This window comes from Alligator mississippiensis, chromosome 4 (assembly GCF_030867095.1).
Source record: "Alligator mississippiensis isolate rAllMis1 chromosome 4, rAllMis1, whole genome shotgun sequence".
Classification (NCBI taxonomy): Eukaryota; Metazoa; Chordata; order Crocodylia; family Alligatoridae; genus Alligator; species Alligator mississippiensis.
This window is the reverse complement of record NC_081827.1, coordinates 992,530-1,019,920: the sequence shown is the minus strand read 5'-3', so window position 1 is coordinate 1,019,920 and position 27,391 is coordinate 992,530. Positions and strand designations below refer to the sequence as shown.

The window sequence follows — 27,391 nt, the reverse complement described above, 5'->3', positions numbered from 1 at the left end:
GGGGCTGCAATCAGGATGTGCAGGGACACCCCCACTGTTATTACAGCCCCCCCGGTACAGCCCATCCAGGGATGTGGAGGACCGAGTGCTGTAGTCCTGCACAGTGTGCACATGGGGCAAGGGGCAGCAATCGGACTCCCAAGGGCCCTGCCCGTCGGCGTGACGCGGCCCAGCCATGCTGGGGAAGGGGCTGGTCTTGCTCTGGATCCCTGTCCCCGTGCTCTGCCTCCTCTCACGGCTGGTCTCTCTCCCCACAGCCAGACACCACCGGCCCCATGGACAGGGCGAACCACACACAGGTGACAGAGTTTGTCTTCCTGGGCTTCTCCCGCATCCTGCAGGGCCAGGCCTTCATCTTCCTGGCCTTCCTCGCCATCTACCTCATCACCCTGCTGGGGAACTGCCTGATCCTCACCCTCATCGTGCTGGATCCCCAGCTGCACAGCCCCATGTACTTCTTCCTCGGCCACCTCGCCTTCCTGGACATGTGTTACTCCTCCGTCACGCTGCCCAAGATCCTCGTCAACTTTGTACGCCAGCGAGAGACCATCTCCTACCGGGAGTGCATGGCACAGATGCTCTTCCTCATGATCTGCACGGGGACAGAGTGTGCACTGCTCACCGTCATGGCCTTTGACCGGTACGCGGCCATCTGCAAACCCCTGCACTACACCCTCATCATGAGCAAGAAGGTGTGTGTCCCACTGGCCACGGCCTGCTGGCTCTGGGGCATCCTGAACTCAACTATGCACACCTCCCTGGCCACCGACGTCTCCTTCTGTGGAGCCAACCAGATCCACCACATCTTCTGCGACGTCCCTCCTCTGCTGAAGATCGCCTGCAGCAACACCTACATCAACGAGATGGCTCTTCATGCTGCCACCGTCTTCATGGGATTGATCCCATTTCTGCTTGTTCTCAACTCATACGCCTACATCCTGCTGGCCATCCTCCGCATCCGCTCCAACACGGGCAGGCGCAAAGCCTTCTCCACATGTGCTGCACACCTGGTCGTGGTCATCATGTACTTTGGGATGAGCAACCTGAATTACAACAAGCCCAGCTCTGGCTACTCCGTGGAGGTGGACACGCTGGTGTCCGCACTTTACTGCATCCTCCCCCCCGTGCTTAACCCTCTCATCTACAGCCTCCGCAACCAGGACGTGAGGGGCGCCCTGGGGAGGGCCCTGGGGCACCGTAAGAAGGACAACACCTCCCCACGTGCACAGCCAGGTGTGGACTAAGATGATGGCTGGGAGGAGACTCCTACCCTAGCATGAGACCAAGGGCTCAGCCTCGTGCTGATGGGGAAAGTCCTTGTTTGCATTTCTGGGAAAGAGTCACAGCAAAGTAGAGGTGGAAGGGGCTTGAGAGGTCATCTAGTCCCGTGCCCTGCTCCGGTGCGGATCCACCCCGTCTACTCCAGCTCAGATGCACGTGTCTAGTCTGCACTTAAAGACTGTCAGTGAGTGCACCTACTCTTTTTGGGATCTGTTGCTCCTAAGTTCCCCCCAACATCTAACCTGTCTTGTCCTGTCCTCTCTCAACATGGAGAGCCAGGGATTTCTACCCTCTTTGGAACTGCCCCTTTTGTACTTGAAGCCTACTGTCAAAGCTCCCATGGTCCCTGTTCCAGACTAAATAATCCCAGTACTTCTGACCTGTCCTCCTGTGTCTTCATTTCTAGGCCTCTCATCATTTCTTTTGCTCGCTCCTTTAGCCTCTCCACATCTCTCTTAGGATGTGTACCTGAAACTGGATGCAGGTGGGGCCTCACCTGTGTGGCAGAAAGCCACCTTTGTCTCTCCCCAAAGTCTCTGCTATGTGACAATGGTGATTAGGATGGGCCCAGCAGAGGACACATACCTGTACCCTATCTCTTTGGGTAACCTGAGCTGGATACATTCCTGAGGGAGGGGGGAACCTGCTCCCTCTGCCTACGTGACTGGCATCACATACCTGGGTGAGGGCCTTCCTTCCTGGTGGGCTAGAGTCTGCTCGGCAACTAGTGATGTATTTCAAATTGGTTGGCTCTGAGCCAACCAATTTGAAATACAGGTGCTGGCCTCCATTGGACCAGGTAAATGAGGTCACAAGGGCTATATAAGTTAAAGACTGCCCAGGAGGAGGGGGCAACAGCCATGAGGGATACTCAGGAACAAAGAAGAGCTGGACCATCTAAAACTTGCTCTATCTCTCAAAACTCATGACCAAGGAACTCCTTGCTTCCAGAGGGATTCTCCAACAGCCTCTGGATGATACTTGTGAGTAAGCTACCTGAGATCCAACTAGATATATAGCTTGCAGTAACTCAGATGCGAGATCAAAGGCTACCCCAGCCACAGGAGTTTGCTGTATGGCATTTCTCTGATATTGCTGTACACTGTACCCTAGTCTAACCCTACCCTCTGTAACCAATAAAGTTCTCCTTTGTGACTGGTGTAGGAGACTTATTGAGGAGTAGGTTTAATTATGCCTAGGAGGCCCCTTGGGTCTGCGGACTAGGGGAGACTATCCTTTTTGGCCCCCAACTTGGGGAAGTGCCCCAAGTTCTTGTACTGGGTCAAGTACTCATAGGACTAGTAGGCCTGTGTTTTTCCGAGGACACAGGCCCTAGACAATCCCTTCTCAGGGTGGTGGCAGCACACATTACCCCCGGATTCAGCGGTGGGGCTTGAAAGGGGGTCTGCCAGGGCTTAGGTGCCCCTGGAGAGACAGGTGGAGTCCGGCAGGTGGACAGGCATGGTGAGGTGGGAGGCTCAACGCAGGAGCTCCCCCTACTGGCCCGCCACACATACTTAATGGAGGGAATGCCCTTTGTCCCAGTGGGTACGGCACTCCTGATTAAGCATTCCCAGTACCTATTACTGGTTTTGGCAACAAAAACACAGTGTTGCCTCCTATTTGGCTACAGGTCACTGCAACCCTCACAGCCTTTCTTGCAGCCCTGCAGACTGCTATTATGAGCCCACCTCACAGCAGTTTCATCTAGACAGTATTGATATATTGGAATCAATTGAACACAAGATTTTATTGGTATATTTACAAGTTTAAAGCCATGTAGAAGCCAGCCAGTGCTTCAATCATTATAATAAAATGCATATTAACACCTATAGTTATAGTAGCCACAAGTGAGGGGTACCAGTAGGGCTATGGGTCAGGAGTGAAGGGCATTGGCAGGGCTCAGGGGGTTGTGATGTGGAGTGAGGAGCACCAGCATGGCTGAGGAGCTGTGGGGCATTAGTGAGGGGCAGGGGCATGGGCAGGACACCAGCATATCAGGGCTGCTCAGAGCCACAAAGCTGGGCAGGGGTGCACAGCCACAGCTGAACCCATGTCCTGGTGAGTGAAGCGGGCAGGGGGAGCTCTGATTTTCTATGATAAAAAAAAGTCAAATGCCAGTCCTGGCTCTTTTCATAGTTTCATAGTTGGTCGGGTCAGAAGGGACCTGAGCAGATCATTCAGTCCAATCTCCTCCATGGCAGGAAAGGATGCTGGGGTCAGACGACCCTGGGTAGGTGATTATCTATCCTCCTTTTGAAGACCCCCAGGGTAGGAGTGAGCACCACTGCCCTTGGAAGTTGTTCCAGCTCCTAGCCACCCTGACTGTGAAGTAGTGCCTCATGATATTTAGCCTGAATCTACTCTCCGTCAACTTATGGCTATTATTCCTCATTACTCCCGGTAGTGCTCGGGGGAACAGGGACTCTCCCAACGCCTGCTGGTTCCCACTTGGCCAGTTTTATAGATGGCCACCAGGTCCCCTCTCAGCCTTCTCTTGTGGAGGCGAAACAGATTCAGGTCCCATAGCCTCTCCTCATAGGGCCTGCCCTCCTGCCCCCTGACCATGCGGGTGGCCTCCTCTGGACCCTCTCCATGCTGTCCACCTCCCTCCTGAAGTGCAGCGCCCAGGGCTCTCCACAGCCCTGTCTCTGTGTCACACTGGCGCTGGGGTCTGCGCACCCCAAATACCGTGCCCTCTCTGGCGCTGGGGTCTGTGCACTCCAAATGCTGCATCCTCTCTGCGCCGGGGTCCCCACACTGCAGTGGGGCCCCAATGAGGCCTCCTCTTTCCCCAAATAGCATCACCCAAACCACCGGTCTTACAAACAGCAAACAAAACCATAAGCCCCTAGGCTAAAACACAATATATAAGATCAGGGTGTGCTCTGACCATTTAAAAGTATCTGATTTCATCCCTGGAACTAAGTGTCTAGTAGGCAAGGGTACCTGTGGAGCTTGTGGAGCCCCCTTAGCCCTCGGTGCAGCATACCAGGCAGTTGCAGCATCACTGGGCACTTTCTCCCTGGAGGCTCCTTTCCCTCTGGCTGCTAGCAGGGAACTGTCCTCCGGACCTCAGACCTGGGGTCTACATATGAGCTAGGCCCTACCCTTTCTGGTCAGCTGACCGCTGGCAGGTGTGGGCCAACTAGCTCATTCTGGCTGCCCTGATAACCAGCAGCTGGGGCTCCCCACTCACGGCTAGAGCTTTCTCCCTAGCAGTTTCAGCTCTTTAAGGGAGCAGGGCACCTAAGTGCTCTGCGACAGCTTCAAATACACAAGGTACAGTTCCAAACAGGGTAGAAATTAGGGTTGTGCAAAATGGCTATGTTTCATTTCAGTTTTGGATTCAGCAGTTTGGAAGGGACAGTGATTCATTTTGTTGGTTTGGATCACTGTTCCATTCCAATTCAGCCGAATCTGTTTCGGAGTTTTGACACTGTTTCGGTGATTCAGCCATAGGCTATAATGTGGAATCACTAAAATGCCAATTACTTTGTCATTTCTTGCCTGATTCAGATTAATCCTACATGTATGATAACCCGTGCTGAGGCCATGAAGCCTGCCCGGTTTCAAGGAGATAGGTATAGGGGTTTCTGTGAAACTGCAACTCAAACTGTTCAAAGCAAAGCTAATGACACTTGTGTGTGTGCATAGGCAAAATGGGATGAAACCGGCAGGGAGGTAGCCTGTAACAGGGGGCCTTCCTTGTGCTGGTTAGATCTCCGCCCACTCACCTGTTTCTGGGCCAACCACCTGCCCCTCTTTTGCTTGCCACGCCTTGATGGAAAACTGATTCAAAAGTTTACCAGGCGGGAGGCTGCCTATTTAAGTGTCTTGGGGTGACATCCATTCTGCATCTGTACCTCCCCTACACTGAGGCCCATGCCTCGCACATGCATCCTTCACCCCCTCCAGCTCTGGTCCCCTCTTTGGGACCGTTAGCTCCCACTTAGGCCCTGGCCCCACCTTCAGGCCAGTCAGAATCCCAAGTGTCTTGCTCTGGCCGTTCCCCGCAGTGGGCTCCTGGCCCCAGCCTGGACTAGTCAAGGGTACCTCTGATAGCTTTTATTAGATCAACTGAATAGTTGGAAAACTATATCTTAGCAAGCATCCAGTTTTAAAAACTCTTTGTGAGGCTGAGGAAGCATCTGCAGTTGTTGTGTGTGTGTGTGCTCTTCCTAGATGGAATGAATAGTGAAGAAGCCATAGGCTGGCATGCAATGCAGGCAGGAAAGCCAGTCAGTGACAATGTAAATTGTGATGTTAGAGGGTTGGGCACAGGCTGGAAGGAGGAGTGGGGGATGTAGCAGGTAAAAGTGGAGAGGTGCCTGGGGAGTCAGATGTCAGGCAGGTTATAGTGTTACAAATCCAATGTCTATATTGTATCCATGGTTTTTGTATCCAGGAGGCTGATGAAGTGAAGTTTTAGGATGCAGTTTTAGGTCATGCCCAGGACCTGGGGCCTCCTCCTTGCCCATAGCCCCAGCTCATACCTCCAAGTTCATCCTGGCACGGCAACTCAGCAGGGATATGTTCTTCCCCTGCTGGCTGGTGATGCAGTGAGTGCTGCCTCCAGCTCTGAGAGCAAGGCACTAAATGGCTTTTATTTTTTTTAAAAAGGAAATAGGTGTGAACAGAGTGAGGAGAGTGGTATTCACTCCATCTGCACATGGAGCTTGGGGAACCCCAGCAGCGGGAGGTTCACCTTGAGTAACACCAGCTGCTCCACCAAATCAGGATCCAAGGAGGTGCGGTGGGGCATCACAACATCACCAGCAATGCTGAACACCCTCTCGTTCAGACCACTGGTTGGTGGACAGGACAGGTGTTCTCAGGCAACCGTGGCCAGATCCTGCCACATCTGGCTGCGGCTTGCCCAGTAGGCCAAGGGGTCACACAGCAGTGGCTCCACATCCTTGGTGAGATACGTAGCCACTGAGGCCTTGGTGCTACCTGCCCGAAGCTGGGGTCTGGTGCCTCTGGACCCCAACACGGAAGCCATGCTCTTGGCCCACATTGGCAGTGCCTGTGGTGGAGGAGGCTGGCTGGTAAGTGGTGTGCTGGCATGGGACAGTGGTTCCTCCCCTTCCAAATCCCCCCGCCTCTGCCCTTCTGCCTCTCTGACTCTGTTCACCAGCATCTCCACCCAGTGATCCAGGGTTTTTCTGGCACACACACTCCCCTTCACCCTTGGGTCACACATGGCCACCAACATGTGAACCGTACTGGACTCCAACAGATCCAGCCATTTCTTGATGCTCTCCTTCAACTGCTTCACCAATGCCTGCACCTGTGGTGACAGCGGTTTGCCCCAGCCAAGAAGATCGATCCCCTGGAACTTCTCCATTTGGTTCTGAAGTTCCCTCACTATGGGGATCATCTGGCTAAGGAGGGCCTCGCCAGCGCTGAGGCTATTGGTGGCCTCAAGGCATGGCTGGGAGATGGTATCCCACTGAGCTTTGTTAAGGGGACCGCTGATCCCAATCTCTCCAAGCAAGACCATCTCGTGGATGGTCTTCAATTGCTCAAGCAGCTTTTCGAGCATCAGATATGTTGAGTTCCCCTGAGTCTCCACATCCTGCATGATTTTGTGCTGCATGATGCTCAGCTCTGCCTGTTTGATGATCCCACACTACGCTACCCCCTCACTTTTGGGGTGCAGGCGCAGATCCTGCCTTTTCCCTGTGCTTAGGCAGAGGCACAATGACAGGAGGAGCTGACTCGGCTGAGCCACCTGCCTCCACAACCTCAATCCCCTCCAAGGTGCTTTCTGGAGACAGTGACCTGACTCTAGGGGAACACTGAGGGGTGTGGAGCAGAAACTCGGGTTCCCACTCCTTCCCCAGAACGTCTCCGGCTCTGGCACTGAGCTCCCTGGTTGCAGATCCAGCTCATCCTCTGGCACTGGAAGGCTCAGGCAGGGAACTGAAATTGGGGTGGAGGAGAGTGTCATGCTGGGGGTTATTATTATTGCTGGTGTTAGTGGAGGTGGGGAGGTGCAGACACTGGTCCCACCTCCTTGCTGCCACTAGCAGCAGAACCTCATGGCTGCTAGGGAAGAGGGTGCATCTACGTTGTGGGGGGCGGTGGAGGGAACTTGCAGCTCTCCCCCTCCCCGCTCTCGCCCCTTTCGCTCCCCTGCCAGAAGACCTGGCACCTGCCTTTCCAGCACACGTCATATCGTTTGCTGTGCTGGAAAATGTGTATATGTGTACTATATCTTTATGTGTTTAATGTGTGTGTTTGTATGAGTGTGTGTGTGTAATATATCTTCTATCTGTAATATATTGGCAAGGTGTATTCAATCCTTTCCAAGAAGAGAGGCTAGTAAGAGACTGACTACTAGAAAGTCAGCCACTGCAGCCGACCAGTACCTTTCTTTTTTTTATTAAAATATATTTCTAGAGAGAGAGAGTTATATATATATACATCCTCTATTATAAGCTTTCCATCACACATCCTAAAACTGCATTACGAGACCCGCGCTTCCCATTACAATAAACACACACTCCCCTGCCCCTCTGCACACCCACCCTCCACCCTCACCTACCAAAATCATAGTCCTTTAGTCCAAACCCCGATTTGGGGTTTCCATGCTCGGTTCATTCACTGTCCTTGTTGCTGTTGATGTTGCTGTCACTTCCGCTGCTGCTGATCCCGTTGTTGTCCTTCTCGCTGTCTCCAGGCCCAGTTACATCTCTGTGCTCTTCGTTCTCCCTGTCCGCTTCCCCTCCCACTACCTTTCACACGCTGTTGCTTCCAGACAGACAGCTCATGAAGGCAGAGAAAGGCTTCACACAGAGCCTTAAATGCTGTTTCTCTGTCCCTCCCCAGGGCACTGGGATTGGAAGGGACCTCAGGGACAGATCACAGACACTGGCCAGCTACAGATGTCAATATAAAAACAGTCCTCCCCCCGCCTTCACTCTTCTGAGCTTCTGTTTCCCCCAGAAGCCCACCTCCAAAACATCCAAAAAGTTTTGGATGATTTCATTTCACTTCGGAGACGTTTTGGAGCCTTCCATTTCATTTCAGATTCGGTGTTTCGGGCACCAAAATGGGCTGAAACACCTCCAAAACCAAACAGCTGCTGAAATTTCACACAGTCCTAGTACAAATCCCTGGCTCTGTAAGTTGAGAGCCAACAGAACAAGACACAAGGGACTGGCATTGCACCAAGGGACAAAGGGTAGCTGTTGGGAGGTAGGACTAGGCTTTCCAAAGTGGTTCGGAGCCACTTTGGAGATCCGGCCATAGGGTATAATGGGGAATCAATGAAATATCTATAACTTTGTTATTTTTTCTTTGATTTGTATGAACTTTACAGGAGTTGTAGCTTGCGCTGAGAGCATGAAGCCTGCCAAGTTTCAAAAAGATCAGTGCAGGGGTTCAGGAGGAACTGCACCCACAATTCCTGAAAGCAAAACTCATGTCACGTCTAGGTGTTACAGCAGGGGGTGGGGGGTGAAAACTGCAGGGGTGGTGGCCCCTGGTGAAGCCACAAAGCCTGCAGGTTTCAAGAAGATCAGTGCAGGGGCTTGGGGGGCTCTGCCCCTCAGGCTGCTGACAGGAGAAACTCGTGCCATGGGTGACACTGTGTGGGTTAAGGCGCAGCGGGGTGAAAGCTGCAGGGATGGTGGCCCCTGCTGAGGCCACGAAGCCTGCAAACTTTCAAGGAGATAAGGATGGGGAAGTGGCTCCAAAGCTTTTCTGAAGTGCTTCAGAAGCTCCAAACCGCTTCGGAAAGCCTAACGACGCCAGTGCTTCGATCCAGACATGCTGCTTCGGACGCCAAAGCATCCAAAGCTTCTCTGGGTCCAAAGCCTTGCACAGCCCGACCTCCCAACATCTATCCTTTGTCCCTTGGAAGCTAGGAACAACGCATCCCAGAGGGAGCTGGTGCAATCACTGCGAGTCTTTACAGACTAGACACGCGTGTCCGAGCTGGAGTAGACAGGGTGGATCCACACTGGAGCTGGGCAAGGGACTAGATGAGCTCTCATCTAGTCATCTAATATATAGAGCCCCTGCCAGCTCTACTTTGCTCTGACTCTTTCCCAGAAATGTAAAAGGGACTTTCCCCATCAGCACGTGGCTGAGCCCTTGGTGTCGTGCTGGGGTAGACGTCTCCTCCCAGCCATCACTTTAGTCCACACCTGGCTGTGCACCTGTGGAGGCTTTCTCCTTCTCATGCTGCCCCAGGGCCCTCCTCAGGGCGCCCCTCACGTCCTGGTTGCGGAGGCTGTAGATGAGAGGGTTGAGCATGGGGGTGAGGATGCAGTAGAGCGCGGAGACCAGCGTGTCCACCTCCAGGGAGTAGCCAGCTCTGGGCCGGTTGTAGTTCAGGTTGCCCATCCCAAAGTAGATAACAACCACAACCAGGTGTGCAGCACACGTGGAGAAGGCTTTGCGCCTCCCTGTGTCGGAGCGGATGCGGAGGATGGCCAACAGGATGTAGATGTACGAGATGAGGATGAGCAGAAATGGGATTGATCCCATGATGACACTGGCTGTATGCAAAGCCATCTCACTGACGTAGGTGTCGCTGCAGGAGATCTTCAGCAGAGGAGGGGCGTCGCAGAAGATGTGGTGGATCTGGTTCTCTCCACAGAACGAGATGTTGATGACCAGGGAGGTGTTAATGGCCGAGCCCATTATGGCCCAGAGCCAGGACACGGTGGCCAGGGAGATGCATACACCCCTGCTCAAGATCTTGGTGTAGTGCAGGGGTTTGCAGATGGCCGTGTACCGGTCAAAGGCCATGACAGTCAACAATGAAGACTCGGCACCCGCGCAGCTCATGAGGAAGAACATCTGTGCCATGCACTCCCGGTAGGAGATGGTCTGCCGCTGCCTCAGGAAGTTCACCAGGATCTTGGGCAGCGTGACGGAGGAGTAGCACATGTCCAGGAAGGAGAGGTGGCCGAGGAAGAAGTACATGGGGCTGTGCAGCTGGGGATCCAGCACGACGAGGGTGAGGATCAGGCAGTTCCCCAGCAGCGTGATGAGGTAGACAGTCAAGAAGGCCAGGAAGAGGAAGGCCTGGCCCTGCAGGATGTGGGAGAAGCCCAGGAAGATGAACTCTGTCACCTGTGTCTGGTTCGCCCCGTCCATGGGGCCGGTGGCAGCTACCTGCGGGGAGAGAGACCAGCCGTGAGCGGAGCAAGACCAGCCCCTTCCCCAGCGCAGCTGGGCCGTGTCACACCGAAGGGCAGGGCCCTTGGGGCTGCGATTGCTGCCCCTTGCCCCACGCGCACACTGTGCAGGACCACAGTGCTCGCTCCTCCACACCCCTGCATGGGCCATACCAGGGGGGCTGTAATAACAGTGGGGGTGTCCCTGGGGCAGCCCGATGGCACCCAGCCTCTGGCTACCAGGACTGCGAGAGCAGCCCTGAGTGCACTGAGGCTGGGACGTGCGTGTGCTTGCTGCAGTGCCTGGCCACCTTTCCTCCTCCCCAGGCTCCCTGCACAGACTTTGTCACCAGCTGAGCCCCCAACACTGGACCAACCCCACCGTTTCCCCTTCCCTGCTCCCAGGCAGCCCAGTGCCCTCCTGCTCCCCCGAGAGAGCTCTGTGGTGCGGGCAGGCAGCAGCGCCTGGCCCCGGGGAGCTGCCCTCGGTCTGCCTGGCTGTGCGCGGTGTGCTGCCCTCCCCTCGCTCTGCTCTGCTGCGTGTCGGCTCCTCCTGGCCTGTCACTCCCCGTCCCAGGGCTCCAAGGATGCTGCTGTGCCGAGTACATGGAAACCAGACAGTCTCTGGCCGCTCAGGCACCTCTTCTCCGGCTCGGGCTGCGTGCCGGCAGCCTGCCCCGCTCTCGCACCAGTCCCCTCTCTGCATCTCAGAGCTGGAGCAGCAAGAAAGCGAGTGGGTGCAGGGGTCACAGCAGTGATTGACCCCCACTGCAATGGGGGAAGCTTCTGGACAGACGGGTTTCACTGGAGTGTGAAGCTCAAGTGCACGGTGATGGCAGGGCTCCCGCACGGGCATGGAGCGCACGTGGGGAACGTGCGGGCACCCGGGGGAGCTGGGGCTGCCGCTGCCAATCTCCCCAGGCATCTTGTGCTCCTTGCGTCTGCCCCGTGCTCAGGGCCAGGGCTGTCTGGATGCTGGGCTTACCCCTGGGACAGGGCTGGCGCGGGGCTCTGGCTGCAGGGATGTTACACAGGATCTCATGGGCAAGTTTTAATGATTTGTGTCTTGTGGTCATTTTGAGGTGCGGTAATGACTCAGGATCACAAGAGATCAAGGCAAGTAGGGCTGGCAGGGACCTTGCAGGGTCATCTAGTCCATCCCCCTGCCCCAGGCAGGACGAGCCCTGACTAAACCAGCCCAGACATGTGTCGGTCCAGCCTGCTGGTCACTGCCTCCAGGGATGGAGAGGCCACAACGCCCCCGGGCACCTGTCCCGGTGCTCGACCGCCCTCAGACGCAGAAACCTCCTCCTCATCTCCAGCCTAAACCTTGCCTGCGGCAGCTGGAGACCCTGCTCCTCATTCTGGCCCCTGCAGCCACAGAGACAAGCCCATCTCCATCCTCACTGCCATCGCCCTGCAGGGACATGAAGACTGTTATCAAATCCCTCTTCAGACTTCTCCTGCCCAGACTACATCACCCTGGTCCTTCTGCGCTGTCTTCATCAGTCTGATGTTGCAGCCTTGGCCATTTTCACGGGACCCAGGCCGAACTGCAGAAGTGCTGCGAAGCAGACAGCCCAGAGTCTGTTTCTGAGTAATCACAGAGTGAGCATTTGCAGATCAGAAAATTAACTTAGCCAGCAAGAAAAAGAAACTACTCTATCATAGCTTTATACTACAGTTGCAGTAGTAGTAGTGATGGAGGTAACCAAATGTATTAGATGTTATTTTCCTAAGGACCATGCCATGGCGTGGACACAGTCCAGCCTTGTGATGCTTGACAGGATTGAAATGGTTCCTTATGCCTACAAAGCCAGGCTGACTTGACAGAAGGAGGCTAGAGTGCATTCACATAGTTGGCATACATGCACAGGTTATATAACTGTGTAACCTGCTTTTCTAAAAAGAAAGGTCTAGTATAACTTGTTTGGGGTTTTTTTGTAAAAAGTCTGAAAAAAGAGCTTTCTATGGATAAAAAGGCTTGTTACGGTGCATTCCAACCGTATCTGGAGCAGAAGACTCCCTGGTACCCAGAGAAGGGAAAAGCAATAATAAAGTAAAGACATAACCCAATGTGTTGATTAAAAACAGAAACTGGCTTAACTGATAGCTATGGGACTTATGGAGTATAAAAATTAGCACCTGAACAAAGGAAGATGCATCCCCTTCCCCTCACCCTAACGATGAGAACTGGAAATCTCCGATCTCCCTTCAAGGAACCAGCCTGCTCTGAGATGCCAGGGCAGCTCTCGAGATGTGTTGTATTAGGACTGGTAATACACAATTACTCCCTTAAAAAAGTATATCCAAAAGCATGCTTGTAGTTAATACTTTATAATGCTAAATAAAACTAATTTATTTAGGAATTAACCAGGTTCTCGTTTGGAGAAATACCTGGGTTCTCATTTGGGGTAATAACTGCGTTCTAGTTGGTGAAATAAATAGTTTCTCATTTGCAGAAAATGAACTGCGCCTTCAGGCAATATCGACCCTGTTTGCTCAGTTTGGGAGGAAAACCAGTTTCCTCCTGAGTCTTAAAGTAACAGGAGTACGTCTCTCCAAACTGGTTGTGTCAGCACTGCCTGAGGTTACTCTCAGGGTGCGTGTGACAATACCAGGGCTATTACCAGGGTTAACAATCTATCGATTGTTATCTTGGTCCCAGTCAGGCACCCCTAGTTTGCACAGGAGAAGAACTGGGTTGAAAAACAACCTCAATGACGGCCCTGTTCTTTGGGTCACATTGCAGAGGTACGAGAACAAGGTGTCTTTTCCAAGGATGCACACGCACACACGCATGTGCAGACACACACACCGCCCTTCCATGCACTTTGTTTATAGCATTTTCCTGCCCGTGATTAATTGTGTCTGGGAGCTCCTCCCAGTTACCGGGTGGCAAACAGCGACACAACACCCGGATCAGATCTCCGGTTGTGAGCCCACCAGCTGTCTTTTTGTGTCCTCCATTAAAAGCCAATCTATGACATAATCCTGATTAATTTGGCCATAGTGCTACCAGGGCACGTCGCTGATTCGGTTCCAGATTTTGGTTTCCATGATCTGCAGTTTCACTTTTAAGTCATGTGGGAGCCACGGGGCTGGTTTGAGCTTGCTTTCCCCCTCTGGGCTTCACTGGTCATTTGCACTCGTGTTGGGTGTAAGATGGTCAGGGCCATCGTCCCCCTTCCCTGTGGAAGTGCTGGCACCCTCTCTTCCCCGTTAGCTGGAAGCTGCTCCTCTAACTGCCTGGTTCGTACTTCACATGCCCGTGATCCCCCGCTTGTCTGGGGCTTGTCCCGCTGCCCCGAGAGCGGTCCGAGCAGCCCCTCGCTGTCTTGCAGGTGGGACTGTATGTTTTCCAGCTTGGCACTTCATTGAGCTGCCTCTGACTGCCGGAGCTGACGTGTCGGTCAGCAGCTGGGAGATGAACGCCGACCGTTCAAGCCCGGCCGTCCAGGTGTAAAACCTCTGCCCCTAGTTGCTTACATACATCCTCTGGGGCTTGTCCCTGGGCTCTAATATCTTGATGCTCCTCCTCTAAGGTCTGTACCTTTTCAGATGTCCCCTTTGCAACCATGTGCGGTCCCTAAAGGAGAGCTGCCTTCTTCCTGCGTTTCCCCCTTTTTCTATTCTTTTTAATCCACCCACCCCACTCTTCACAGAGCGTCCTCCAGGTCTTTGGGCTGTCAAATGTGCCCTGTCTCCACCCTGATCCCCCATCTCAGATAACTCTTGTTTGAGATGTTCCTCCATTCCCTCGTTATCAGGCAGGGTATTAGTGCTACCCATGCCAGACGACTGACTTGTACCAGTGGGGCAAAACTCAAGCTGCCAACATCTCACCAAAAAACAAAGTGCAAACTGTGCTACCTCACAGCAACCTGGGCCCCCAGTTGGCTGTCTGTTCTGTTACCTAAATTAGAGGTCACTTTGTGGGTGGACCACTGAGAAAAGAGGCAGAAACAGGTCTACAGCCCAACTTCTACTTACTTGCTTGCATCTTAAAACATTAGAAGATGCCTTTATCCCAAAGTGTATCTGTCTGCCCATAACACCACCGCGTGCACTCTCACCTATCCCAGCTGGGGAGCCTCGAGAGGTGAGGGGAGGGGGGCACACAGATGGCCAGCAAGTCTTCTTGAATTTGCTGAGCTCTAAATATCCCTCCAGCCCATGCCCAATAGTTATAGGTGGCTGGTTTTAATATTCTAATAAGAGACCTCTGATTGGTCTGATTTAAATGTCTTTGTTTCACTGAAACTTTTGGAACTGGACTGAACCAGATCTTTTGTGGACTTGGCAAGTGTCAGTGATTTGGGATTTCTATCCCTGGGAAAGAGGGAGGGTTTCTTATCTCCTTTCCTTCCCCCTTGTGCAATGCTGGTCCTGTTTCTTCTTCACCTGACTTGATGGTCTGCTCTGACAACCTGATTTTGTATTTACTAAATATATAAGCAAATTAATGAAACTATATCTATGATCAGACCTGAGCTGGATTTTGCCCCTGGCCAGAGTGAGAGCAGTCCTGGGTGCTGCAGACATCTCTGCGGTCCACTTGTTAAAGAAAGGACTATGACAAACTGGGGAAAGGGCAGAACATGATACAAGGATTGAACAAAATGTCTGGGGGCGAGAGCCTAACCTGTTCAGGGTCCCTGAGAGATGGCTGAGGGGGGACTGGCAGATGCAAATCAAAAGCGAGGCACTAATTGCCAATGGGGGAATTGATTAGCAAGGAGGAAAACCAGGCGGTTCTCCCTTCTCATCACAGCCCTGGGCAGAAGGCAGAGTGCTGGGGCAGAGCTCTCCATGCCCCCACTCACCTCCACTCGGATGCTGGAGATGCTCCTGGGCATCCCAGTAAACAGGGGCTCTGGTCCCTTCTCCATGCAGTGAGAGGATCCTACTGGGAAGGAGCCAGACCTGGGGATGGGGCAAGAACCGGGGCAGGCTTTGAGACTCTGCTTCTCTGCTCTTGTACGCACAAAACAGCCCAGGGCAGAGCCTGCAAGCACCTACCTGGAGAGGGGGTGGCCGCTTTGTGCCAGGGCTGCTGCTGCTTCTGTGACGAGAAAGGATGGGTTCAGGCCCCGGGGCCAGGGCTATTCTGTGCTGTCTCAGGCAGGCGCATCTGGATGCCCGGCACCCCCACGGGCACTGAGCCTTTCCTCTCTGCTGGTTCTTAGTGCAGAAGGGCTGATGACAAGCACCCCTGCCCTGGGGCCATTGCTGGTGGCTCAGCAAGGAGGAGACTGACTTCCCCAGCTCCCAACAGGAGCAAACCCAGAGACAGCCCCTCCCTCCCTGCTCCCTGAGGGCTTCTTGGGTGCTGGGGCCAGAGCTGCATGGGACATGCCTCCCCGCCCACGTCCCCGTGGACTAGCCCATGCCCAGGGCTCCACAGCGCATCTCCAGGCTAGGGACTGGTGCTCGAGCCATGTGGAGGGTCCAGGGCTGTGGCCTGCATACCGACTCTATGCCTGGGCCTCACGGCCTCCTGCTGCACTAAGCCCTTCACCCCTCGTGCCCATGCCTGAGCCCTGCTGCTCCTGCCCTGCCCTCTCCTCAGGGCTCCTGTCAGCGCCATGCACCTGCATGTATCCAGGAGGATCCTGCTCACAGCCACCCACCCTATGGGGTTGGCTCAGCCCTGAGCCTCTGGCTCCCACTGACAGGATTGGGCCCGTATGCTCCTGGTGGGTGGCCCCTGTGGTGGGCCAGTACGGGGTGTCCCTGCACGAAGCTGCCCACCACACTGTGCCTGGCCAAAAACCAAGCCACGACTGCCTCCCCTGGGGTGCCTATGTCTGTCCGACTTCCTTCCTGGAGCACACCCGCCAGCCTAGGGTACCGCTGCCACCACCCAGAATCAGGTCTTTGGGCCCGGTGCCACCCGGGATACACAGGCCCTGTAGACCTTGGGATTTTGGGGTGCTTCTATTAGTCTGAAGCATTCATCAGCAGCCTCCCATGAGGAAGTAGAGTAAAATAACCGAGCCCACCTTAGTAGGTCCTTTCCCTCTTAAGCACACACAGCGCGGTGTGCTAAAATAGATTTATTGAACAAAGAGGGATGGGAAGGGGAAGGAATAGCCCTAGCAAAATTTAGAAAGAAAACAAGCTTGAGCAAATCTGAGTGGCTTGTCCGCCTTTTGCCATGCGACTAGATTACAGTCAACTAAATTCCTTGTTAGGTGTCTGGCAAGTTACTCACTAGCAACTGGGTTGATAGGCACATGATAGAGAGAGGGGAAGAGACTGACCCCAAAGAGAGGGAGGAGGCTGGAATAGGATCCCTGCACAGCCCATCGGGCAGTGGGGGAGGCTGTGGATCTGTGCATGTGGGGCCTTTCCCCACTTCTTCCGGGAGGGTGCAGCCATGCAGTGGGCGCAGAGCTGAGGCCGAGCGGGGTGAGGGCAGAGCACCAATGTGGACGCAGAGCCGTGGGTGGGGGACGGCCAGGGGGCAGAGAGGGGTCCTGATGGGGCTGTGGGGCTGTGAACCTGAACGCCACATGCCCCTGGAAGCTGGGGGTGCACCGCCACACTCGGGGTGCACATGCACCTGCGTGCACCCCCTACACATCACCAGTTGCTGTGAACATGGCCTGGAGGGGACTTCGCTCAGGATGCCTGCGTTGCAGTGCTGCGGTCCCCTGTGCCAGGAAGGGAAAAGAGGTCATAGTTCCTGCTCTGATTGGGGCTCGCTGAGCCAGGGCAGCACCAGTCCATGTTGGGGAAGGGGAATGGGGGCAGCAGGCTGAGTTGGGAGCTGAGGCCAAGGCAGCCACTGACAGCACCAGTGGTGACAGCCTGGTCCCATGTGCCACGGACCCTGGCCCAGGGTGTGGGGGATTGACCCACCCAGCCTGCGGGGTCATGGGGTGTCATGTCATGACTTGAGGGTGCTCCCAGCCTGCCCTGAGCCCTGGGGTTGGGGCAGCCCACTGCTGGGGGCTGATGCTATTCAATCCCTGCTCAGGCTTCTCTTCTCCAGATTCAGCCAGCCCAGTTCCCTCAGCCTCTCCTTACCAGTCCTGTTCCCCAGCCCCACAGCAATTCTCATTGCCCTCCGCTGGACTCTCTCCAATGTGTCCACTTCCTTTATGTATCGGGGCCCACAAGTGGACACAGCACTCCAGATGTGACCTCCCCAGTGCTGAATAGAGGGGAAGGATCACTGCCCTCGATCTGCTGGCACCGCTCCAGCAATGCAGCCCTGGATGCCGTTCACCTTCTTGGCAACAAGGACACACTCCTAGCTCCTTTCCATCTTCTTGTCCACGCTCACTCCCAGGCCCTTTTCTGCAGAGCTGATGCCCAGCCAGTCACCCCCAGCCTGCACCGGTGCAGGGGATTGTCCTGTGCTAAGGACAACACTTTGCACTTGTCCTTATTGACCTTGTTCCTCCTGGGCACACAAGTCCCTTTTGGGACTGGCCTGCCCTGGGCAGAGCAGTTGTGCTCATCATCCTGGTTGTTAGTGGCCAGGACATGCCCTGCAAGTGGTCTCGCATCACAGGACCCCCATCCCCATTGCCAGGGGCGGGAAAGACACTGTTCTGCTAGTGGGGTGTTGGGTGCTGACACACGAGCTGCCCTGATAGCCCTGGGGACCCGTGACTGCTTGGAACAGGGGCAGCGGAGCCAGCCACGGGCCAGCACCCCCTCCCACCTCGGTCTGTGTCCTGGAGGGGCTCATTTACCCCTGGTGTCTGTCTGGACAGGCCAAGGTTGCACAGGGGCCAATTAGTGTTGTTCATATAGGACTCTGGGAGCAAAACCACCACACTGGAAAACAAGGTTTTTCTGCTCCGCTTTGCTGCTTAGGTCTCAATCCCGATGGCCCTGCCTGCACCCATGGGCCTCGCACTAATGACAACAGCACAAAACACTCTGGGGCCTCGTTACCCGGCCTGCTCTTCGTACACACAAACGAGGCCCAGGGGAACTGTTAAATGCTGGTTTGTCAGCGGCGCTCAGGTCTGACTCCAAAACTTTTTGGTGCCAAACTTAGTTGATTGCATCATGAAGTGGAAGTCATGGGAGGCATCAGGGTTTGGTCACACCAGGCTAGAGCTGTGCTACGCGTCCAGCTAAGACCCTGCAAAGACCTGGACGTAGCTGCTGCACTGAGTGGCAGAGGCCCTGTCATGACCAAAGGTGGTTGAGAGGGATGCACAAGAGATAGGCTCAATCTCCCTGTCCTGCCCTGGGCACGGAGCAGCCCCTTCATCTCCTTCCCCTGGCCCAGGACCCCTGGCCCATGCCACCCCATCCCCTCTGCTCTGCTGCCTGTGCCCGGCTCTGCCTGGCCATGGGCAGTGAGGGGCCATTGCACTCACCTGCTCCTGCCTACAAGCAAGAGCGGGGTACCTGTGGGGTTGCAGAGTAGGGGGTGGCTGGGGTCCACGGCACTGGGCGTGCATGGGGGACGGCCTTTTACGAGACTTCGGGGAGAGGCTTGTCCAAGTCTTGTACAAGGGCAACCATGGGGAGGAGGAAACGCAGCACTGGCTGTCTTCGCTTCAGCCCCCAGAAAAGAATCCAGCTTGTCCTGGTGCCCCCATGCCTCTTCCCCCTCATGGGCCAGCCCTGTCCAGGGTCAAGGGAGACCTGGTGGGGCAGGAGCTCTGGCCCCTTGTCCCCTCCCAGCACAGGGGACCCTACACTGGCGTGGCACAGGCAGCCATGGTGCAAGACACTTCAGCCCATGCTTATAACCCCACAGGCCTGTCAGCGCCCCTGTCTGCCACCTGCCCGGCCCCCACCCATGGGTGCGTGCCATGTCAGGGCTGTAAGCGCAGGGCCAAGAGTCAGGGCCCGGGCCACAACCCTGGACCCTCCACACTGCTCCAGCATCAGCCTCCATCCTGGAGAGGCCCCAGGGACCCTGCGGAAGGGGCTGGTCCCTGGGGATGCAGGCAGGGAGACAGAAAAGCCCTGCTCTGGGCCCCCACATCCCACTCAGCCCTGGAGCCAGTGCCAAGGAAGCTCTCGGGGCTCAGGGAGCAGGAGGGGCTGTCTCTGGGTTTGCTCCTGTCGGGAGCTGGGGAAGTCAATCTCCTCTTTGCTGAGCCACCGGCCACGGCCCCAGTGCCGGGGTGACTGTGTCGGCCCCGCTGCACGGAGAGCCAGCCGGAGAGGAGTGGCTCAGCGCCCGGGGGGTGCCTGGGACCCCTGCCCTGCACCACCCGCGTCCAGACACTCCTGCCTGGGACAGCGAAGGACTGCCCCAGCCCCAGCCCCGGGCCTGAAACCGTCCTTCGTCCCCACCGAAGCAGCCCTGGCCCCGGCGCCTGCCCCCACACCCCAGGTAGGTGCCTGCAGGTTCTGCGCCGGGCTCCCTGGGTCACACCAGGGCAGAGAGGCTGGATTTGGAGGCTGCCCTGGCCCCAGCACGAGTCCCTTCCCAGCAGGATGCTCTGACTCTGCTTTCCCTGCATGGAAGAGGTGCCAGAGCCCCGTTTGCTGGGATGTCTGGGAACCTCTCCAGCTGCCGAGCGGGGGTGAGCGGGGCATGGGGAGCTCTGCCCCCCGCACTCTGCCTCCTGCCCAGGTCCATGGACATTATTATAGTTTTGTTATAATGCTTAGATAACTTGTCAAAACAAAATCAGGCTGTCAGAGCAGACCATCAAGTCAGGTGAAGAAGACACAGGACCAGCATTGCATAATGTGGAAGGAAAGGAGCTAAGAAGCCCTCCCTCTTTCACAGGTGCACACGACACGGGGGTTTAATTTGCCCTAACTGAAGCAGTGTTGTTAAAAAACACCATTTCAAATTACAGAGAATTAAACCCCCGTGTTGTGTACAAGTGCCCATCGGTCCCAGTTAAGCCAGGCTCTGTTTTTCATCAACACATTGAGTCTTGTCTTTACTTTATCATTGCTTCTCCCTTCTCTGGGTACCAGGGAGTCTTCTGCTTCAGATACGGTTGGAATGCACCGTAACAAGCCCATTTATCCAGAGCAAGCTATTTTTTCCGACTTTTTACCAAACCCACCCCGCCACAAGTTATACTAGACCTTTCTTTTTAGAAAAGCAGGTTGCACAAGCACATAGCTTGTGTACGTATGCTAACTCCGTGACCGCACTCTAGCCTCCTTCTGTCAAGTCAGCTAGGCTTTGTAGGCATAAGGGACCATTTCAATCCTGACAAGTGTCGAAAGGCTGGACTGTCTCCACGCCATGGCACGGTCCTTAGGAAAATAATATCTAATACATTTGGTTACCTCGATCACTACTACTGCAACTGTAATATGAAGCAATGATACAGTAGTTTCTTTTTCCTGCTGGCCAAGTTAGTTTTCAGATCTGCAAATGTCCACACTGTGATTACTCAGAAACAGACTCTGGGCTGTCTGCTTAGCAGCACTTGCGCAGCTCGGCCTGGGCCCCGTAAAAATGGCCAAAGTTGGCAACACCAGACTGATGAGGACAGCCCAGAAGGACTACAGAATCCGCGGGCTGGAAGGGACCCCAAAGGATCATCGGGTCCAGCCCCCTGCATGAGCGGGAAAGACATCTGGGGTCAGACGACCCCAGCCAGGTGACCGTCCAGTCTCCTCTTGAAGACCTCTAGGCTGGATGATTGCACCATCTCTGGCGGGAGCTTGTTCCATAGTCTGGACACCTTAGTTGTGAAGAAGTTTTTCCTGATGTTCAGCTGAAACTATCTTCCAGGAGTTTGTGGCCGTTATTTCTAGTTTTCCCCCAGAGCGCCCTGGTGAACAGCTGTTCACCGAGCCCCTGATGTACGCCTCTGATGTAGCAATAAGCCGCAATCAGGTCCCCTCTCAGCCTTCTTTTCTTTAAGATGAAGAGTCCGAGATCCCTCAACGTCTCCTCGTACGACTTGCCATGCAAGTCCCTGATCCCATGTGTGACCCTTCTCTGGACCCTCTCAGGCTTTAGTACATCCCTGTTGAAGTGTGGACGCAATACTCCAGCTGTGGCCACACCAGTGTTGAGTAAAGTGGGAGAATCACTTCTTTGGATTTACTGGAGATGCATGGACTGATGCATGCCAGTGTTGTATTGGCCCTAGCAGCTACTGCGTCGCATTGCCGGCTCATCTTCATGCTGGGGTCTACTGTTCCCCCCAGATCCCTTCCATGTGTAGTGCAGGTCAGGCTAGCGATGCCCAGCTGGCAGGTGTGCGGCGGGGCTCTTCCTTCCCAGATGCAGCACTTTGCATTTCTCTACATTGAACCTCATCTGGCTCCGCTCTGCCCAACATGCCAGCCTGGCTGGGTCTGCTTGCATCTGCAGCCTATCTGCACGTGTGTCTGCAGAACCCAAAATACCTTGGTGTCATCCGCGAACTTGGCCAATGGCCTTTTCACCCCCTCATCCAGGTCGTTGATGAAGATATTGAACAGCACTGGCCCTAGTACCGACTCCTGGGGTACACTGCTGCCCACACCTTGCCAGGACGAAGCCAATCCATTCGTTTGGACTCTCTGCATCCTACCCCGCAACCAGTTTTGCACCCACTTGATGGTCACACACTTGAGCCTGATATAATCCAGTTTTCTGATTAGTACCTCATGGAATAGCAGGTCAAAGGCTTTCTGGAAGTCAAGGTATATGATGTCCACCGCTTTTCTCTCATCCAGGTGACGAGTCACCCGATCATAGAAAGAAATGAGGTTGGTCAGACAAGACCTGCCCGCAGTGAAGCCATGCTGGCTGTCATTCAGTATGATGCCGTCTGCAAGTTTGTCACATGTAGCCCCTTTGATGAATGTTTCTAGGATTTTCCCTGGAATAAAAGTTAAGCTAATTGGCCTGTAGTTTCCCGGGTCTTCATGCTTCCCCTTCTTGCACAACATTGGCCCTCTTCCAGTCCTATGGGATTTCTCCAGAGGCCCATGATTTTTGAAAGACTTTTGCCAGTGGTTCTCGATTACTTTGGCCAACTCTTGCAGCACTCTTGGGTGGAGTTCATCCGGTCCTGCTGATTTATATACATCTAATTTCTGTAGTTAATTGTACACCAGTTCTGTGGCAATGGTAGGAACAGCGTCAATCCCGCTGTGCTCGTTCTGTGTCCTACCTGGTGTGTTGTTCCCCTCGGTCTTGTGAAAGACCAAGGCAAAGTAGTCGTTTAGGAGTTCATTTTTTTCCTGAGTGGTAGTGACCCGGTATCCTGAGGCATTGAGCGGTGGCCCCACACTCCCATTAGTTTTCCTTTTACTCCCTGTGTAGCTAAAGAAGGACTTCTTGTCCTTGATTCTTGTAGCTCGTTTTAATTCAGTTTCTGCCCTAGCTTGTCTAATCTGGTTTCTACAAGTGCAGGCCAGTGTCAAGTAGGCTGTCCCACGCTACCGTTGTTTGCACGTCTCTCCTTTATTCTGCAGGGGCTGCAACTTCCCTGCTTAGCCAAGAGGGTTTTTTGACCCGTCTGCTATTTTGTCTCTGGTGGAGGCTGAACAGGTTCAGGTCCTATCACCTCTCCTCGTAGGGCCTGCCCTGCTGCGCCCTGATCATGCAGGTGGCCTCCTCTGGACCCTCTCCATGCTATCTACATCCCTCCCGAAGTGCGGTGTCCAGTACAGGACGCAGTACTCCAACTGCAGCCCGACCAGTGTCGCATAGAGGGGGAGGATCACCTCCTTGGACCTGCTCGAGATGCACCTGTGGATGCACAACAAGGTGCGGTTGGCCTTCCTGACTGCGTCCCCACACGGACATGTGGCATCAATAATGACTCCAAGATCCTTTTCTACCTCTGCCCTGACAAGAAGGGAGTTCCCCAGCCTGTAGGTCTGCTCCTGGTTCTTCCCCCCCCCCCGGTGCAGCACCTTGCACTTGTCCATGTTGAAACCCATCCTGTTCTCATCCACCCACCCCTGTAACCTGTCCAGATCTAGTTGCAGCCTGTCCTTCTCCTCCAGAACGCCCACTTCACCCCATCATCTTAGTGTCATCCGCGAATTATAACACGGTGCTTTTCACCCCCTCGTCCAAATCGCTGAGGAAGATGTTGAACAGTGCTGGCCCGACGACCGAGCCCTGGGGGACCCCATTGCCCACAGCCCTCCAGGTCGAAAATGACCTGTCCACCACCACCCTCTGGGTGCGGCCCTCCAGCCAGGTAGCGACCCATCTGACTGTGTAGACATCAATGCCACAGACACCTAATTTCTCACTGAGAATCAGGTGAGAGACAGTGTTGAAGGCCTTCCTGAAGTCCAGAAAGACTACGTCTACTGTGACACCTGCGTCTACAGATTTTGTGGCCTGGTCATAGAAGGCCACCAGGTTGGTCTGACAGGACCTGTCTCTAATGAACCCATGCTGGTTGCCCCTGAGCATGATCTCCCCTGCTGCCCCTCGCAGATGTGCTCCTCGATAATTTTCTCAAAGAGCTTCCCCAGGACTGAGGTAAGACTAACGGGCCTGTAGTTTCCTGGTCCTCCTTCCTCACTTCTTTGAAAATGGGAACCACATTGGCCTTCTTCCAGTGCTCATAAAGCCCTGCCAGAGGTCCTGCAATGACCCCTGCCAATTCCCTGAGCACCCTGGGGTGGAGATCATCTGGACCTGCTGATTTGAACACGTCCAGTCCCTCCAGAAGTTCCCTGACTCAGTCCTCCCTGACCCTGGGCCTGTCTGTGCCTCTCCTGGGTCTGTCCGGAGTCCCGGTGGGGAGGATGACCTGGTCCCTGCTCAGGAAAATGGAGGCAAAGAATTCATTTAAGAGGTCAGCTTTACCGTCTGGTGCAACCACCAAATTGCCAGGCGTGTCCTGCAGAGGACCCACGTTTCCCAGTGCCTTCTTTCTGCCCCCTATGTATTTAAGAAACGACTTCTTGTTGTCCTTGATCCTGGTTGCTAGTCCTAGCCCTGTCTCTGCCTTGGCCTTCCTAACAGCACCCCTACAATTCTGAGCAACAAAGGTCTAGTCCTCCTTGGTGATGGCCCCTCTCTTCTATTGGGTGTACGCCTCCTTTTCAGCGTTCAGACTTTCCTGGATGCCTTTGGTGAGCCATGGGCGCTTTTGAGCACTCTTGTCCCCTTTGACTCACATTGGGACTTTCACCCTTCGGGCTTGGAGGAAAATCTCTTTAAGGTCGGCCACTCTTCTTGGACTCCCAACTCCACCGCCCACCCCACCCCCCCCCCCCGGACCCCAGTGCCTCCCTGACTAGTCTCCTTACCTCATTGAAATCTGCCCTCCTGAAGTCCAGGGCTCCTGTCTTGCTGCAGGGCTTGGACACCCTGCGCTGGATGGTGAATCCCAGCAGGCGATGATCACTGTCACCCAGGTGGTCGAGCACCCGCAGACCCCACAGCAGGTCCTCGCCTGTGGCCTCCGCTCACTGCTGGTCTCTCTCCCCACAGGTAGCTGCCACTGGCCCCATGGACGGGGCGAACCAGACACAGGTGACAGAGTTCGTCTTCCTGGGCTTCTCCCACATCCTGCAGGGCCAGGCCTTCCTCTTCCTGGCCTTCCTCGCCATCTACCTCATCACCCTGCTGGGGAATTGCCTGATCCTCACCCTCATCGTGCTGGATCCCCAGCTGCACAGCCCCATGTACTTCTTCCTCGGCCACCTCGCCTTCCTGGACATGTGCTACTCCTCCGTCACGCTGCCCAAGATCCTGGTCAACCTCCGGCACCAGCGGGAGACCATCTCCTACCAGGAGTGCATGGCACAGATTTTCTTCCTCATGACCTGCGCGGGTGCTGAGGCTTCATTGCTGACTGTCATGGCTTTTGACCGGTACGCGGCCATCTGCAAACCCCTGCACTACACCTGCATCATGAGTAAGAAAGTGTGTGTCCCACTGGCCACAGTGTCCTGGCTCTGGGGCATCCTGAACTCAGCCATCCACAACTTCCTGACCACCAATGTCTCCTTCTGTGGAGCCAACCAGATCCACCACATCTTCTGCGACGTCCCTCCCCTGCTGAAGATCGCCTGCAGTGACACCTACGTCAACGTAATTGCTCTTCATGCTGCCAGTGTCTTTGTGGGATTGATCCCATTTCTGCTCATTCTCATCTCATACACCTACATCCTGCTGGCCATCCTCCGCATCCACTCCAACACGGGCAGGTGCAAAGCCTTCTCCACGTGTGCTGCACACCTGGTCGTGGTCATCATCTACTTTGGGATGGGCAGCCTGAATTACAACAAGCCCAGTGCTGGCTACTCTGTGGAGGTGGACACGCTGGTCTCCACGCTCTACTGCATCCTCACCCCCATGCTCAACCCCCTCATCTACAGCCTCCGCAACCAGGACGTGAGGGGCGCCCTGAGGAGGGCCCTGGGGCACCATGAGAAGGACAACACCTCCCCACATGCACAGCCAGGTGTGGACTAAGGTGAGGGCTGGGAAGAGACTCTGCCCCAGCATGACACCACGGGCTCAGCCTCGTGCTGATGAGGAAAGTCCCTGTTTGCATTTCTGGGAAAGAGTCAGAGCAAAGTAGAGTTGGAAGGGGCTTGAGAGGTCATCTAGTCCCGTGCCCTGCTCCAGCGCGGATCCACCCCGTCTACTCCAGCTCAAATGCATGTGTCTAGTCTGCAATTAAAGGCTGGCAGTGAGTGCACCCTCCCTCTCGCTAGGACCTGTTACTCCTAAGTCTCCCCCAACATCTAACCCGTCTTGTCCTGTCATCGCTCAGTTCACAGAGCCAGGGATTTCTACCCTCTTTGGAAATGAACCTTTTGTATTTGAGGCCTATTGTCCAAGCCCCCGTGGTCCCCATTCCAAACTAAATAATCCCAGTACTTCTGACCTGTCCTCCTGTGTCTTCATTTCTAGGCAAGGAGGGAATACACAAAAATGGAAAATTGATAGAAAACCCACTTGAGCAAATCCGAATGGACTTGTTGGCCCTTTTGATGTGTCTAGAACACGCAATCCTAAATTACTGGCTAAATTTCAGGTAAGTTACTCACCTGTTCATCCAGAAACTGATTGAATTGCTCTGAAGGTCCCAGCTTGGTTCTGTGTTTCCAAAGATGTCTCCCCCACCAAGTTGGAGGGACCCTTTAAATAACCTTCCTGATCTCATCACCAGGACCCGACGAAAATCTGGTATTTTCTGAGCACCGCTGATGCTGACCAGACAGTTTGAAAAACGTCAGCCCTCACCTTGAGGAGTGACCAGTGCCTTGAGACCACCCCTCGGGGTCAGTGGCAGGAAGTTTAACGAAGGGACCTGGCCGAAGGGGGAGAGGTGGGTTTGCAACCTGGTCACGTAGTCACTCTGGGGTGTAGTATACCTTGGGCTGCAGCCCTACAACTGCTACATGCAGGGAGGTTGATTTCTCCACACCCCCACTACAGAAAGGATGTGGACACAGCGTGGCTGACAAGGGTCTGTGTCAGCTCTGAAGAGGTTAACTCTGTGGCCTGCAGAAGCGTGACCTCATCCCTGAACATAGGAGTGTGTTGCACATGCACATGCACATGCACATGCATATGCACATGCTGTGGGCTCGTAGGGAAGGTGCCGGGCCCCGGGGACCGGGGGAACTCCAGGCCTCGTGGCAGCCACCGGGCACACACCGTCCTGGAGCCACGTTGTGATGGGAACCTGGGCCGGTTCTGTCCAGTGTCCATGAGATGAAAGGCGGAACTCATCGTGAGTGACAGAAGGAAGAGCAACACTGATTGGAGGAGACGGGAACATCTGCCAGAGGCGGGGCACTGGGCTCTGGAGACTGGGCAGTGATTGGTGCAGAGTGTGAGCGTGGGCCGTAGCCCCAAGTGGGGCTGCTCCTTGCCTTGGGATTTCGCTGCCAGGGCAGATCCAGCTGTTCCCGGGCTGGACCCAGTCCTTGGGATCCTGCCTGATGACCTTTTGCTTCCTGCAGCACGAGGGGCATCGACATGCAAGGAACAAGGGTCTGAGCCCGACTCCACCCATGTGTCTCAGGAGAAAGCCCCAGGACATGGAGCACGTCGGGAGTGCAGCTCATGGCCCATGCATGGTGCATGCAAC

General features: G+C 54.8%; 1 protein-coding gene across 1 annotated transcript; it reads left to right on the top strand.

Moving 5' to 3' along the window:
• Positions 1-263: 263 nt before the first annotated feature.
• Positions 264-25,761, top strand: LOC132249843 (olfactory receptor 1I1-like). The gene is made up of 2 exons (XM_059725497.1): positions 264-1,241; positions 24,775-25,761. The coding sequence occupies exons 1-2, from the start codon at positions 276-278 to the stop codon at positions 25,759-25,761; spliced, it is 1,953 nt and encodes a 650-aa protein (XP_059581480.1). The 5' UTR covers positions 264-275.
• Positions 25,762-27,391: the final 1,630 nt, after the last annotated feature.

Excerpts from the sequence above, each read along its gene's own strand:
- LOC132249843 (XM_059725497.1), top strand. The coding sequence starts at position 276 with ATGGACAGGGCGAACCACACACAGGTGACAGAGTTTGTCTTCCTGGGC. Across the intron at positions 1,242-24,774 it reads GTGCACAGCCAGGTGTGGAC|GTAGCTGCCACTGGCCCCAT; the intron begins TAAGATGATGGC and ends CTCTCCCCACAG.